The following is a 15,722-nucleotide window of genomic DNA, read 5'->3' as shown; positions in this document are numbered from 1 at the left end:
ATGGACTCCAATACGCTGTGCTACGCTCTGGAGCTCGTTGCCGGCAGCGGACACACGTTAAACGTAGAACAAAGAGCCGCTTTGCAGACTTCCCTGGTGCTCCTGAGGAAAAACTACAAGTTCCAGCGAGTTTTGTTTTGGGGCAAAATATTGGGATTGAAACGGGATTATTTTATCGCCCAGGGGAGAGGAGAAGATGAGATGGAGGACAAAATGTATCTCTACAGGTAAAAATGGCACCGAATGCGCGTGCGCGTCACTGAAACGCGTGGGTTCACTCCTTTATGTCTTCTCTCGCAGCTTCAACTGCGTCGACTGGTTCCTGCTGCCCGCGGTCAGCGGCGCTGCGGCCGAGGAGGTGGGCAAAGCCGCCAAGGGCCGCTTCACGGGGGACCCGTCCCATGTGTATGAGCGGCAGGGAGAGGGGGAGAGGGGGGAGAGGGGGGAGGAGGAGGAGGTGAGTCTGATCAGAGAGCCAGGTCATAGGACGAGCGTGTTTTCATTTAATCAGGGGCCAGGAGCCCCCCCATTACATAACTTACTTGTAAAAATGTACAGCGATTAATCCTGAAAATTCTTTTTATTTCAACACATATTATGAAATTATCAACTTGGTAAATTTGGTGTTTTATGGTGTAAAAGTCAAAGCCTGCATTTGTAATTATAATGAGACACACTATGAAAGCTCACATCTGACAGCGTTCTCTTAATTTTTTCATATAAATTGAATACTTGTGCTTAAATTCTCCTTTAAAAAATATTTACAATATTCCTAAAATATTCCGCGGTGTATCTAAACATTTCCAGCCCAAATGTGAGCCCGGGTTCCCGTTTGTCCTTGAGCAACGTGTAAAGGCATAAAGGCATAAATGAACTCGGCCATCCCGGCGATGAAAGTCCGGCTCCATGATGCTCTTGCTCTCGGTTCAGACTAAAGTCAATGAGGAGAGCAGGCTGGCGGTGGCAGTTCTCCAGATCGACGAGGAAGCTTCTGTGGTTCCACGCGGAGCCTTTGTGAAGAACCCGCATGGCCTCGTCCAGGTCAACCGCAGCTTCGGTGGTAAATGTCTCTCTGCCAGATTCAACGTTAACATTTGTTAACATAAATGTGATATATATTCTAGTTTGGTAACTATAACATGTATTTTGTCAAAACCTTCTGTTTTAGTTTTTATTTGCGAAACATGCACGCGTTCCTCGGCATTGTGATTTCATTACGTTCTATAGTCGCGTCATAATTGCTGCAAAGCAGCTTGAATTGAAATCGGCCTTCAGGTTTGTCCCACTCAGAAGCAGGCAAAGTTGGAAACTTCCTTCACTTCAGCAAACCGAAAAACCCGAAGAAGAAATCCATCCTGGAAATGGCGGATCTGAACCCAGCCATCGACTTCCTGGACCCACTGAGCGACGACGTTCCCAAAGGTGAAACCACAACCGTATCCTCAGAGATTTAAACGAGTGAACAGCTGCTTGATCAGCCGATCTGACCTTCCTTAGTTTTCTTAGGACAAGTTCAGTCATTTAAACTCGTGCATCCCGATCAGAACCCAATAAAACCATTTCCACTTTTATAACTGCTCTTAAGGACTTTACAATATTAGTTTAGCTCTTTCCTATTTAGTGTCTTGATGCGTGATCTGCAGCACGCGCTGCGATGATTCACTAATGGAAAGTTCCTTCCAAAACTCGGGAGTCATCGCAACATTAAAATGATTCAGCCTACCTGCGAGACAGAGCATGGTCCCGGAATTTGTTCAAAGGATTTGCTTTCAACTTTGGCAGTCACTGAGTCGAGCCCCCCCCCCCCCCCCCCCCCCACACACACACACACACACACACTTCAATCAGATGATTTTCTTTCATGAGCTGGAGCTTCAGTGGGAGGCAGAGATTTTTAAGCTGCTGGAACAATAACACACGTCTTCAGAAAAGATGAAAACTGAATTTAGGTGTGTTAAAAGCAGATGCTTAGCTTGGTGTAGGTTAAGGCTCTGGAAGAACAAGAGTCTGTGGAGGAGAGAAACGTCCAGCGTTCATACACAAACACTGGGCAGATGTCTGCTCCAAGAGGGCTTCCACATGCGAATGTTTGTGTGTCCTCGGAGTTGGTGTGGACGCCGGCAGCGTCACCGCGGCAGCAGACGTTACACAGCTGCCCGACACACTCACTGCAGCAGATTGAATTCTGCTGCTAAAAAGATTAATTTTCTGGGGGAAATGTTGTATGATGCATTTCCACCGAAGGACACGTTCTTTCCTCTGAAATATAAAGTTGGGCTACCTCTCTTTTTCCACATTAGAAAACCGTTTCCTCCTGATTTGCAGCTTCCAGTGTCTCTTCCTGTAACAGTAGTGATAACCTGGGAACCGCATGGTTTTCCTATTAGCAATAGGTCCAGTTCCTGCTCTCAATTCTCTCTGTGACATACCAACACCGGTTAGACTGTAGATATCAAACCCCAATAGAACCAGCTTACTGGTGAATCCATTAACTTCTAAAATGGGAATGCCGTCATGTTCTCGGACTGAAAGGAAAGATAAATGCAGCCTCAATCTCAATTCAGCTGCAGCAAGGTCAGAGAACATGGCGTGAAAGCCTCCTGCCCCAAACGCTCACAAAATGTTTTGCGTGTTTGATTACAGGCTCCTGGAGTCTTCAGTTCGAATGCGCCAGCAGCGCGTGCGTCCTTCGCAGCCTGTTGTGGCTCGGCTTGACCTTTTACCACGTGCCGACGACGCCACAACACGGATACGTCTACATCGGCAACGGAGCCAAGAACCTGGACCTTCCTTTCATGCTATAGAGGGAGGGATCGCTCACCGAGTTCAAGCTGCGAAGGCCTCAACACTGAGACTGTTATAAACGCAACGTGGCTTTGTTTGTCTTAAGATAAATAATAAACCGAAGTACAGTCACGCTCTTTCTGTTCCATTTGGATCTCGTGCACAAAAGCTATTCCTGCACAGTAAACACACAGCGAGAGCCTTTTATTTGCACATCTGCGTTCCGCGGCGGTCAACACACCGCCTACTTTGAGGTGGCGATACTTGCACAGCCGATGCTCACATTAAGCAGCCAGAGGGTCGAGTTCAGGTTTTTTGTTTTTAAACCAACAGAGAGAGGAGGGATCGTTCTGGGCATGATTCACCTCAGTGTGATGCGGCTTCACGAACAAACGGCAGAATAAACACAGGACGACGCTTTCAGAGCGTTTCCCAAGCCAGCATGACAAAAGCCAATCCACTTGGAACCTCTCCGTTGGTATTAAATAGGCCCCGCCCACTGCCATCTATTGGCCGTCCTGTTCCTTCAGGCTTTCTTCAATGTTTTAAGTAAAGGGGCTTGACGCCGTAAAGCACGTTGTTCTTGAGCACTGGGTCGCCAACAGATATGCGCTTCTTGCACCACTTCAGTCCAGACTTGTAGACGGGTTTGACCGAGTCAATGGACCAGCGGGTCAGGTATCTGTGCAACAAACAGAACACAAGGATGATGGAAACGATGAACGATGCCAACACCTGACACTCGAGCACACTTTACCTGTTAAGTTGTGGCTTGGGTTTCTTTGGGACATGACCCTCCGGGAGTTTGGGTTTATGGTCAGGCAGCAGACCTTTAACATAGAAAAGCAAGTCATCAAATCTAAAAAGAGTCCTTAAAACAGACACAACAGGAAGAATATGATCGATTCTACCGATGCACCAGATTAAGATTCACGCTGCAACTAGGAACAAGCGGAGCTGACGCTCATCCTCACTTTGACATGTTAAACATGTGGGTATTATTGCCTTTCTGTTTTATTAAAGAATATTTGGGTGTTGGCCTGGCCCTGAAAACAGTCATCAAACGTAGCCCGGAACGTAACTTCACCTCGAATGCATCGTTCTGCAAGTATCATGCAGTTTAGATATTTTATTCTTTGATTAATTTAAACAGCACTAGATTTAATACTTACATTTATTTATGCTTTTTAACGCTCATCTATGCAAATTAACTGTGTTTATTATTTGTGGAAACCAAAGTGTCAAAAAGACAATCAAAGAAAGTGTAACTTCAGTTCGGAGTGGGCCACGCTTTAAAAACAAAGACGGGGCACGCAGCAGCAACACTGACCAGCTCTGTGGGCCATCTTCACACAGATGGCAATCTTTTTATGTTCCTCTGTACAAAGGCCAGTGATTCTCCTGGGCAACATGCCTCCATCCGACCTGATGAACTGTCTGAGCAACAAGACATCCTGAAGGGGGATTTATCGGGGGGGGGGGGGGGGGGACAGAAAAGCAGACATCTTAAAACAGCTGATAGACTCTAAATGGTGGCTGCACTGCTTACTCCATGCCTGTGGAAACATTTACCGTGTAGTTGTATTTGTGCTGCAGGTTCCACCTGTAGATGGGACATTTGGCCGAGGGGTTCGGAGGCTCAGATCCAGCCGGGGTGGTCAGTATGTGTCCTTCGATCTGATTAGTATGCGGTTAAAACAGAAAAATAAAATCTAAATGCAACGCTACCCAGCAACTACTGCACACACGTACTACTCAGGATGGACAGTAAATATTTATCGTTCTTGGTTTAAGCCGTTTGAGATGAAGCATAAGAATGGTTCTAAATCAATGCACGGTCTGCTGATGTTTGTCTTTGTGATTGTAAAAGGCTAGACCTTATTACGACCAAAACAATGTTACAGAGAACCGAATGGATGTACAACAACAAGCTCAGCTTCACGTACCGTCGTAGTTTGACCCTCCCGCTTCTCCACCACTGTAAAACAGACATTGCATTGATATAAGACTAATGATTTGTATTGAACATTTTCTGAATTTCTACTGTTTGGTAGCCATGTAAAATCCTGGTGCCAGTGAACCGTTTATCAAAAGTTACTTTGTTTTCAAGTAGGTTGAGTCAAATTATGTAGATGAGCCGCAGTTATCACAATTTTTTACTTTTTTATATTTATTATTTGTAATATAAACAAATATTTACTGTACAGAGTACCGAAATCAAATTAAATGCCAGGAAGTAAAGGTAGCCTCATCGGTGGACGAATGGCTTCTGATTTACAAATATTTACTATATATTTTTAATAGTCGCAATTCTCGACGCATTAGCGAATCGGTTTCTGCTCAGATGTGCACGTCGTGTGCAAGGAATTAAAGAAAATCTTTGAAATAAGCGAGTAGACGTGAAACTAGCTAATACAAGCTAGCTCTTTCGCCTTTACCAGCATAAAATCGACCGGGTTGCGTATTCTCTCTCACCTTGGCGAAGTCCCCGGCTCTGAATAAATGCAGTCTGTAGCTGCGGAACGTTAATCCCCTGCTGAACCTTCACGTCCACACCCGTGGCTCCTACTTTTAAGCCTCCAAAGACGGACCATACACACCTTCTGAGGCTGCAAGCCGCCATGTTTAATTCTTGACCTTCCCATTCCCATTCGTTTCTTCCTCTCTAGAAATCTCGCGAGAATAAAAGCAGCGCCGCCACAGGTCGAGGCCTCTCATTACATTGATAGCGGAGAGGACCGACAAAAGAGAAATCTCAACGGAAGGTAGGTTGCTCAGTAAATAAATCATGTTAAAGAGCCGACGTCCTCTTCGTGTATGGCATTTGTTTGTATTTAACAAATAAAAACTGTTGTATAGCCAAGAGGAAATTCCTTTCTAAAGGTCAGATCAAGGTCACACTTTATGATCGGAATGTGAGCCAAGACCCTAATCAAATGAAATACAATTACCAACAAATTGTAGCAAATAGAAGAAACACAAAAGAAGAAAGCAAAGAAGACATACCATGTTAAAAAGTAAGACTAGAGAGAACGCCCAGGATTAGGTCACTTGCGACATCTTCATCACACACACTTTTTGAAACCCTGAGAGAATTAAGTGCAAGACAAGAATGTGCTTTCTTCTAAGATGTAAACCTAATAAAATTTAACTGTACACATAAACACATTCTTATGTCTTGGCTTTTACCAAAACTTGAATCCTTGTGTTTCTTTTGTCTATATGCGAAGAATGCTTGACAATAAGTCGCTGATGATACCTCTATTTATGACATCCTCATCAGATAAAAGTATGAGAGACATACGCAGGAGCAGTGTAGGAACTTGCCAGACTTTTGTTGTAAACCGTAGAAGATACAGGTAGACCAGAGTCAGGGGAGATAAGGGGCTTGATGACAGATAAGGTTTTCATGAGAACACTATGCAACTGTCCATTTATTCATGTTTGGATTGTTTTGCTGGATTTATGTCATAGTATCAACTGTTTGCAAAAAAAGAAAGCATCAAGAAACAAAGATATACTGCCAACATGGAAAAGAAAAGAGAAATCCTCTCCATGATATAATGAAATACACGTGTGGGATTTGTTGTTGTGCAAATTTCAGTTGCACAATATGAAACTAATTAGAACTAGAATGATTTGCAGGATCTCCCGCAATTTCCGAAATTTATACATCTTATTTGATTTTGTCCATTGGTGTAGGTCTTCATTTTCCTAACTTAATTATGGAAATATTGCTATCAAGCATTTACTTTGCAATTAGCTGGTTTTAAGGTCTTTTGGAATTACAGTAAATGCACCCTGCAGTTTACGACCACCAACAGTGCGAGGGCCCTATTTTGTTTGTTTCCTGTAATAGAAAGTACATGAATTAATGTCACCGTGCTCTTTCCTACAAACAATCTGTTATTCCACTGGTTGACTGTAAGTGGTTCAAACCCACAACGTAAATATGCACCATTCAAGAAGTTAAAGGTCGCATAAGTTTCACGAGCAACACTATTTCAGATCTTATGAATACTTATTATAATTTCAGATATCAAAACAATGAATCACCGTTGTTGCTATTTAAATGTGACACACAGTATTAAAGTAAAGCTAGGGTTGATAAAGTAGGAGAAGAAAGCAAGAGTATCTGACAATAATAACCCGACTTGCTTCAAAAGGTCTGTGTCGCTCTGCCTCTTAGACAAAGTTGCAGGTGGGATCAGTGTCAAATTGGATATTTATATAAATGCAAAGCAGAAAAGCAGAACTGGTCAACAACCAGTGAAAGTTATAGACTGAGACAAAGAAAAAGAAATTCAATTTCAATTCGAAGGTTACTAAGAATGTTTCTACAATTGGTGACCAACACTAACCTCAAAAGGTTTTCCCACATCTTTCTATGCTGCTTTGTGTCTGCACCAGTGGCCATTGTGTCTCTCTGACATTATGCAGATTGTGAATACATCTTAACAAATGTAAGTATAGGATATTTTAGAAGCATGTTTGCCATCCTGGCTCTTTTGGGGCCAAACATGTGAACAGTTTTTTTTTTTTTTCAAATGCCATCTTAATTGTAGGAACTCACAATTAAATGCAAATTCCCTTCTGTGTTCATCTCATCAGCAGAGCCGAGAGTAGCTAGAGAGATTACTGTCACCCTGCCACCACAAAGCGAGCATTGTAAATGTGATCAGGTCTCTTCTTCAAGGACACTTAAGCAGTCACATTCCTTGAGAGAAGCCTAAAAAATGGCATTTAAAGTGTCTGGCCACCTCCTCACAGGCTTTGATATTCAAATGAAACATGGCCTTGTACAAACATAGGCTAGGCTCGGCTGAGGCAAGGGGGGGGGGGGGTAAATCAGATGGGATTTCCCTCAGATGAAAAGAGCTTGTCTGACATTTCCACAGCAAGCACTGAGGGACATTGAAGCAATGTTGGTTCGATGTCATGGTGGGAAGTTATTGCTGTGTGGAAAAGGTTAGCATTTTCACCCCTGCCTCCCTGGATAAACTGCTGAAACGCAGCATGGGGCGAGCAGAAGGGCCGAGACCAGGATGAAGACGAGTGGGCACACAAAAACAAATCCAACCCACCCGGCTGCATTCCCCTTTTATTGTCCCCCGGGTAGGTTTGTTTTACCTTTAATATTTTGTAAAGGCTGAAGGGCCCCTGGTGATTTCCGCTGTGGGATCTGAGATGCAGAATTTGGGGTGGTACCTTTAATCAAACCCGCTGAATGACACAATCTGACTGCTGAAGATTTCTCTCACCATGAATGTTAAAGTTTTTTGACAGAATCTCATTCCCGTGCAGATGGAATGTGTGGATTTGCTGCCATCCAAATGGATGGGCACAGTCTGGTATGCAATTAAGGCCTAGCTGTCACTAAGAGGCTTTCCTGGGTGATTAACTCGTAAGGCCTGTTGAATCCAAGGAAGTCAACTGAACACAATTAGCCCATTTCAGGGGGTTTGGTTACAGACCCTCGCTGCTCCTAGAATGAGGCGAGAAGGGAGAAGATTGCAAAGAGGATGACTGGAAAGTGAGATGCAGGTTTCATCAGTAGAGAGCATTAAATACCCCCCACCCCCCCACCCCCACCCCCCAGCCATCTCACTCATCACCCTTCCCACACCCAATCGGCACTAGCTTCTTCAACAAATCTCTGAAGAGGCTCTTATCCCGTTTCTCCTCCATTTGCCTCCCTGACAGCGCCACCGTCGATCCACCACTCGCACGCATTCTAAGTACCCCCCCCCCCCATAAATGCACGTACATGCAAAGAAATGCATGCCGCCTTGTATCTTTATTTCTAAAATGCCCAATGAATGAATGTGTGACAATCTGCCCTCAGAATTGCAACCATTTGTATGCAGGTTGCAATGCCTGTTCTACAATAGCTCCTTTTCTCCCGAGTGGCCTTCTCAGATTGTTTGAAAGCATGTTTCATTCTCTTTCTTCTCGCTGAGATGCAGCTTTTGTTTTTTTTGCTTGGAGCTGGTGCTGCACCTCCCGAGGCTCCGTCTCATTCGGTTGAGTTGTGTTTTTCTGACCTTTTTAAAGGGTCGGCTTCAGTGGCCGGGAACTAAATGACTCAATTTATGTAGAAGAGGGAAAGTCAGGGCGGAATTCGGAGATGAACAGCAACTTCACGTTTAATGGGAAATTCATTCATCCCCGTCTGCTTTCAATGGAGGAATTATGTGTCACCTGTAAGAGCAATAACACAAAGCCGTAACCATTGATTCATGTAGCGTCTGAAAGATATTTCATGTGATACCCGGATATGCTGTGCTGATTTCAACACCGCTGCTCAGATCAGTTTCCCACCATGTCTGCCTTTTAACTTCCTCCTTGTGCATGTTGTCATGATGCCTGCAGCGGCTTTCTTACATAAACCAGATGGTTTCCAGTCAACGGCAGTTACTTTGACTCAAAAACTGGCTTACAATATCCATGCATGAATTTTACTGTTTGGGTTGAATCTATTCAATTCCTCCCATCCCATTGAGTTTGCAGTGAATTATATGCCTATTCTGCCTCCACACGTTTCACCACTGCCATTCATTCATTGTGAAATCCCTTAGTTTCCTTGACTATTTCCTTGCCTATCTACATCAGCTTAATTTAAATTGTGAATATAATAACCACTGTGCACGATTGGGTTTGAATCCATTTTTCAGTTTGGAATTAAATCCTGGTGCTTTAAATGTATTCTTATGATGAAATCGTTTGTGGTTAGTTGTACGTCGAGTTGCCAAAAGTTGTGTGAGGAAACCTTCATCTTAAGATATGTTCTCCCACAGAAAAGAGAAAGTCTGGCTGCTTCACGCCCCACTTCTTTCGTTTTATGTGAACGACACCTGGCTTGTAAAGATGCCCCATGTTACATGAGGTCACTTCACTATTTTCCCTCACCCTCATTAGTCTGTCTCATTTTCTTTTACACCTACAGCGACGTGAACTAAATGCACTTGAAGGGAATGTGCACAAAATGAACTCAATTATGGACAGGTGGGGCCCAGCAAGGGGCAGTGGCGATTGTCAGGTGCAGCTCCTCTGGAGTCTCACAGCCTCCCACCTTTTGGAGACATGGTGGCCAGCTGCAGCCAGTCAGTCAGTCAGTCAGCCAGTCAGTCAGTCAGACCCACGAGGATTTAATAAAAAAGCACCTTCAGGTCAATGTTTCAACAATTTATAGGTTTAGTTATTACATCAATAGGGCAGATGAGGTACGAGTCATATATATGCCATAAACCTTTAAATAAACCAATCCTCTTCCAGAAATATAAAAGGAGCCGTATCAAAGTTAAACATGTTTTCTCCAGTGTAAAAGTGTAATATAAACTGTTTATGACAGTCAATGGCTTTTCTTCCACAGCAGGGTGTTCTCAGACCTAAGAATCCCCCATCATGTACCACGGAGACGTGTTTTGTGGGGCCCCTGACGGAAAACATGATCTTTGTCTCTTGTTCTTTTCCTTTTCCTGTTGGGGGTCTTTTATGGAAACAACTTGAGAGTGTCTTATTTTTACTACACTTTTTTTGTTGTATTTTAACACCATGTCCAATACATCTAATTTCCTGAATGGGAATTGAAAAACCTTACTGTGTGTGCATGTGTGTGTGTGTGTGTGTGTGTGTCCGGTCTGCCACACGGTGAGACATCGTAGTACAGTGAACGTCAATCAGTCAAGAGTTTCTCCAGTCTTTATCCATCAGGCTTAATTAGGAGACATTTTCTCAACACAAAGAGATGTGATGCAACAAAAGAGGGGACGCTGAAAAGAAGCAAACATGAAGTCCTTCTATCTGCTATTCATTGGTCTGTATAAGGACTGGGCAGTCAAACACAAGGCAAACCCTCCAGTAAAATTCCATCTGTGTGGAAAGACAGAACTAGAGAGTCAAAAAGGAAGAGCAACCTTTTCTAAAACAGAGGAGCATTCACACGCTCAATGCTTTTCCATTTCATGAAATTACTAAGAATTGCATGCTTATTGAAATCCTGGTGGTCTTATCAGAAACATTTCCACTATAAGTCATAACTACTTTCACATGACTGACTGAGACATGTCTGCTTACTGAATTTGTTAATGTCTGAAAGTCTGACTCAATCTGTGTAAAGGCGTCATTACGGAGAGGAGTGACTAAGAGCAAGTGGAATGCTGCCGTGTGTGAGGCAAGGGTCACATGACACGGTAATCCGCAAGCATGTTTCCAGCTAACTGACAAAGTAAAATAGTACTTTCAGGTTGTCCCGTGAGGGGTCCCCACAGCAAATCAACCTTCTCCACTTCACCCTGTCCTTTGCATCGTCCTTCCCAACACCAGCCTCTCTCCTGTCCTGCCTCACTACGTCCATGTCTCTCCTCCCGGGTCGACCTCTAGCCTCATTCCCTGGCAGTTCCAGCCTCAGCATCCTTCTTTTATGTCTATTCCTTGTAACCTCGCTGTTTCCGCTGGGAACACATACTCTGTTTTACTCCTACTCATGAGAAGCAAATTAAAGGACATTAACTGTCTGCTTGGGTTCTCTCCCGGTTTCCTCCCACCTCCAAAAAGCAGTTTATGTGAATTAGTAAGGCTAAATTGTCCGTAGATGTGAGTGTGTGTGTGTGTGTTAATGATTATCTGTCTATGTGCGGCCCTGTGATGAGCTGGCGGCTCATCCTGGGTGCACACTGCTTCTTGCACGTAGACTGGGCAGCTGGGCTATGCTCCAGTAAAGGCAGCAGCCGCGGTTTCGGATAAGCAGTGAAGAAGATGAATGAATGAATGAAGTCAGCAAACTGACTAAAGCATCTGGTCAAAGTTCACTAGCATTAGTGGTCATGACCTGTTGACCACATGGAGCCCAGCTGTAACAGGCAACCACTGACTTTACTGAATTGTGCAAGTGTGTGTTTTATTACTTATGAGTTTATCATGTGTAACAGGGGGGATTGTATCATATGGAATATTTCATAATCAAACTTTAATTTAATGTCTCTTACAGTACTACACAAGCGTTTCAGATTTATTTCATATTTCTGTATGTGTGTGTGTGAAATGCATTACGCTACCATAGGTTAGATGCAGCACTGACTCTTTGTTTCAGGGTCACTATTACAGAGTTTATGTTATCTCAATTTGTTCATGCTGTCTCTCTCTCTCTCTCACACACACACACACACATTTTCGGACTTATCCTTAAAGGCAAACATTTACCCAAACCCCAAGAGTCAAAGTCAAAACACATCAGCAATAGATTAAATATATGCTATCTATGCAAAAGGTTCCAAGACCAAAGTTAACTGCAGCATAAAATAATAGCTGGCAAAATGAACTTTTAAATTGGACCTATAACTAAAACTATATAAAGCACAACTCTAGGGAATGAACCTTCAACCAGGTCGCTCGGTTACCCCATTATGTCCTTGCACCTGAAAGCAACAGTCCCATTAGTCAAATCTCATTATACAACTCCTTTAGGATGAAACCAACATTTCACTAACAGAGGCTTGATTCACGACAAAACGTACAACCTGGTTAAAAATAATTTAATAAATAAATATTGGTACGACATTGAAACGTTGCATGAAGATAGCACAAAAACAACATAGGCTATGTTGAAAAGCAGAAATGTCACTTTTTATTGAAAATTATTTGCCCGTTTTGAGTTTAAAATCAGAAACACGCTTCAAAAACATTGTGACAGTTGCAGCAGAAGAGTGAAAGAAGTTGTGAAATCCTAAATGAAAACATCTGATGGAACCTGGCAACAGGTTAGTAACATAATTGGTTATAATAAGTGCATCCAGTGAGGTTGAGTGTTCCTGGAGTGACGATGGAGAGAGGTTCACCGCTCTGTGAATGACAAATAGCATAACAGAGTAAAAAACAATGCCTCAACCCAACATTTGGGGATTTCATCATCGACAGTCACACTATATGGAAACTGATACTGGACAGCTGTGATGAATGGATGGTAAGAGGAAATCCTACACAAAGTGCATCCAGAAACACCGCTGCCTCCACTGGACCAGAGCTCATTTTAGGTGATGAGATGAAGTGGGAAAACTGTCCTGTGGACTGAAGGGTCAAAATGTGAAATGTGTTTTGGAAATGATGGATGCAGAGTATTCCGATGTCAAGGCGAGAGGGATCCTCTGGCTTGTTATCAGATTGCAGTTGCCCTGGTGATATGAGGGCTGCCTTAGAAATGGGTTCAATGCAGAGAAGAATTTCCCTGTAATGAGATCAATAAATAAAATATAGAAAAAAAATCTAAACAAAACAACAACAACATTGGCACAATTGTGAAGGCCCCCCATTGACACTGAATGATATACACATATTGGGCAAGAATGGAAAGCATTCCACTTGCAGAATGACTTTTATTTTCCACCAACTATGAAAAAAATGTGACTTATATTCTGGAAATTCATTTCAAAGAACATCCAAAATCTATTTAATTAAAAAACGGACAACCAAACCAACGCTGGCTAAAGCGTAACCTGTCTAGCAGTGGCAGTGTCACAGCTTGAGGCGGGCCTGTGCTCTTCCATGCACTAACTTCTCCTGTCTTCCAGATCGTCCTCCTGCAATCAGCTCATTCCGGTCACCCGTGCTCCTACGCTCACCTGCAGCTAATCACTAATCAGCGCTGACTCCACACATGCTCAGCTCAGACGACACACCCTCGCCAGATTGTTAGAGATTATTCCTACCGTCAAAGCGTTCCAAATTGCTCTCCCGTGTTTTGACCCTGCCTGATTCCTGGATTCCATCTCTTTGCCTGCTCCTTGGGATCTGTCTGCATGTCTATACGGATTACCCGGTTTGTGACCTCTGCCTGATTTCTGGAACTGCCTCATTGCCTGCCGCTATCTGGATTTGTCTGCTGGCTTGGACTGACTACCCGGTAACGAACAGTAAAGCTCAGTTTCTGGATTTCAGTGCTACTGTCGTGCGTTTGGGTTCTTACCTGCCTTGGTCCGTGACAGGTAGACATATTTAAACTTGCTAGCCGCTGTTTCACAGGAGTGCAGTCCACCCTGTTGCTCGTCTGTCTAACCATGTTTAAAAACAGCCCCATCCATTATTCCAAGTTTACTTAACTAACTACTGTAATTCAGGTCATTCAACTGGAGTTGGAGCCGAATTCTAAACATTTGCAGCTGCTTTGGAGCTCTTCAAGCCGTGTCAACAATTGAAGGGTCTGGCAGGCTAATGTAGCTGCGCACGCCAGAGGTATAACATTATCAATATGAGATCTATTTGACTCTCATTGGCTTCGAACAAGAAGTTTTATCGCAAAATTAACAGATATGTTCAGATGGCTGGATTAATCCTTCATGCAGAACTATAGCGGCATAAATCATAGAAGCTCTTCTATGGTTTGCAATCGTTTCCCAAGTTCGCGAGTTGAGTGACCTTTTGGCGGGATGTCTTGGACTGCGTTGATGTGACGACCGTTTCAAGTTTTTTTTTTTTTTACAGGCCATTCTCTACAGAACAGATTACTCATTTCTGACATCTTCATCTTTTAAGGAGATATTTGAGCTGTCTTATATCCCACTTCCACATGCAATCTATCCTGTGCAGGGTCACCGGGGGGGCTGGAGTTAACCCCATCTGACACTAGGTACACTCTGGAGTATTCCCCGGTTCGCATGCAATATCACACAAACACAAGTGGAGGGAGATGGAGACAGATTGAAACGTCAGGATGATGCATTTCCATACAGTCATCCAGATGTTTCCACTTTCTGAAATAAATCGGGTTGTTTTGCCATCTGCTGTCTACATATTTATTTATTTTTTACCATTAGATTCCTCTGTGTGTTCTGTATAACGGATCGTCGTTGACATTTTGGGAAACTCCTATGGCTGCCGCCTCGTAACAAGGTGCTGGGTATGAATCCTATCTGTGTGGAGTTCGTATATCGCTCCGTGTCTGTGGGTTTTCCCCTCCCACCTCCAAAACACATGCATGTATTACTACAAATTGTCCATTGTGTATGAGTGTGCATGAATGGTTGTCCGTCTCTGTGTGGCCCCCGCCATGCGTCGGCGATGCGTCCGAGGTGTCCCCCGCCTCTCACCCATTGCAAGCTGGGATATGCTCCAGCAACTCCCCTGATCCATTTGAAACACGCTGAAGGCGTCAACGACGCCGTAGATTTGCACTGTCCCAGCGGACCATGGCATGTTATCCATTTTATTACTGATGTTGAGTTATATGCTCCTGTTGACATCGAAAGTGTGAAAAACAAACTGAGGAATTAAAGCCATTTTAACATTTAATACGTTTTGCATCGGTTGTTTTAATTTGTTCTTCCATTGGTAACTTACTGACCTCGAAAGGAGATATTAATTGTCGTAAGAAATACTGATCAAGGGCTACATTTGGAAAAGAAACAAATCCATGTTGGGAGCAGTAGGTCTGCGACAGCTCTTAAAGATCAGTGATCATAAAGGAAATCTGAAGGATCTCACCAAAGATAAATGAAATATAAATGTGCACAAGGGCCTTGCATCAGACGGGTCAGGCAAGTGTCAGCTGTCAAACGCTGAACCATCATCAGATCTGATTTTAGAACTCATTTCACCCACAACCCGCAACCCCCCCAAGAAATGCTTGTTTAAAAAAAAACCTGTCCAACTGGCAAGAGCCCATTTACAAATGTGGGATGTTTTCTCTTTGTTGTGGAGAACACACTGATCCCAAGCACCAGGGGCTCACTGGAGGCCTTCATGGGCTGCGGTGGTGAAAAGAAAGGATAAAAGAGAAGAGTGAACAGTGAGGAAACACACAGTCCTCTCAGCTGATTTACACTTCTCCATGTCTGAAACTCCCCATTGTCTCCTAATATGTTCATACAGGCAAAAGAAAAGAAACCACAACAGCATCAAAGATGCTGGTCCCTCAGGTCCCTTATGTTTGATCAGTGTGTCATTGA

The 15,722-nt window shown here is 43.5% G+C and overlaps 2 protein-coding genes across 2 annotated transcripts; one reads left to right on the top strand and one right to left on the bottom strand.

The window, feature by feature from the left end:
- rsph9 (radial spoke head component 9) lies at positions 1 to 2,804 on the top strand. The gene is made up of 5 exons (XM_068753902.1): positions 1 to 227; positions 301 to 457; positions 931 to 1,060; positions 1,276 to 1,422; positions 2,644 to 2,804. Exons 1-5 carry the CDS (start codon positions 1 to 3, stop codon positions 2,802 to 2,804), a joined length of 822 nt encoding a protein of 273 aa, XP_068610003.1.
- Positions 2,805 to 2,962: 158 nt separating this feature from the next.
- Positions 2,963 to 5,420, bottom strand: mrps18a (mitochondrial ribosomal protein S18A). Its single transcript, XM_068753841.1, has 6 exons — positions 5,260 to 5,420; positions 4,731 to 4,762; positions 4,357 to 4,461; positions 4,115 to 4,238; positions 3,542 to 3,614; positions 2,963 to 3,466 (listed from the first exon to the last, which is right to left on the bottom strand). The coding sequence occupies exons 1-6, from the start codon at positions 5,405 to 5,407 to the stop codon at positions 3,322 to 3,324; spliced, it is 627 nt and encodes a 208-aa protein (XP_068609942.1). The 5' UTR covers positions 5,408 to 5,420; the 3' UTR covers positions 2,963 to 3,321.
- Positions 5,421 to 15,722: the final 10,302 nt, after the last annotated feature.

This window comes from Brachionichthys hirsutus, chromosome 20, assembly GCF_040956055.1.
Source record: "Brachionichthys hirsutus isolate HB-005 chromosome 20, CSIRO-AGI_Bhir_v1, whole genome shotgun sequence".
NCBI classification, from domain to species: Eukaryota; Metazoa; Chordata; class Actinopteri; order Lophiiformes; family Brachionichthyidae; genus Brachionichthys; species Brachionichthys hirsutus.
This window is presented reverse-complemented; position numbering and strand designations above follow the sequence as displayed.

Excerpts from the sequence above, each read along its gene's own strand:
- rsph9 (XM_068753902.1), top strand. The coding sequence starts at position 1 with ATGGACTCCAATACGCTGTGCTACGCTCTGGAGCTCGTTGCCGGCAGC. Across the intron at positions 228-300 it reads GACAAAATGTATCTCTACAG|CTTCAACTGCGTCGACTGGT; the intron begins GTAAAAATGGCA and ends CTTCTCTCGCAG. Across the intron at positions 1,061-1,275 it reads GGTCAACCGCAGCTTCGGTG|GTTTGTCCCACTCAGAAGCA; the intron begins GTAAATGTCTCT and ends ATCGGCCTTCAG.
- mrps18a (XM_068753841.1), bottom strand. The coding sequence starts at position 5,407 with ATGGCGGCTTGCAGCCTCAGAAGGTGTGTATGGTCCGTCTTTGGAGGC. Across the intron at positions 4,239-4,356 it reads AGCACAAATACAACTACACG|GATGTCTTGTTGCTCAGACA; the intron begins GTAAATGTTTCC and ends ATCCCCCTTCAG. Across the intron at positions 3,467-3,541 it reads CCCAAGCCACAACTTAACAG|ATACCTGACCCGCTGGTCCA; the intron begins GTAAAGTGTGCT and ends TTTGTTGCACAG.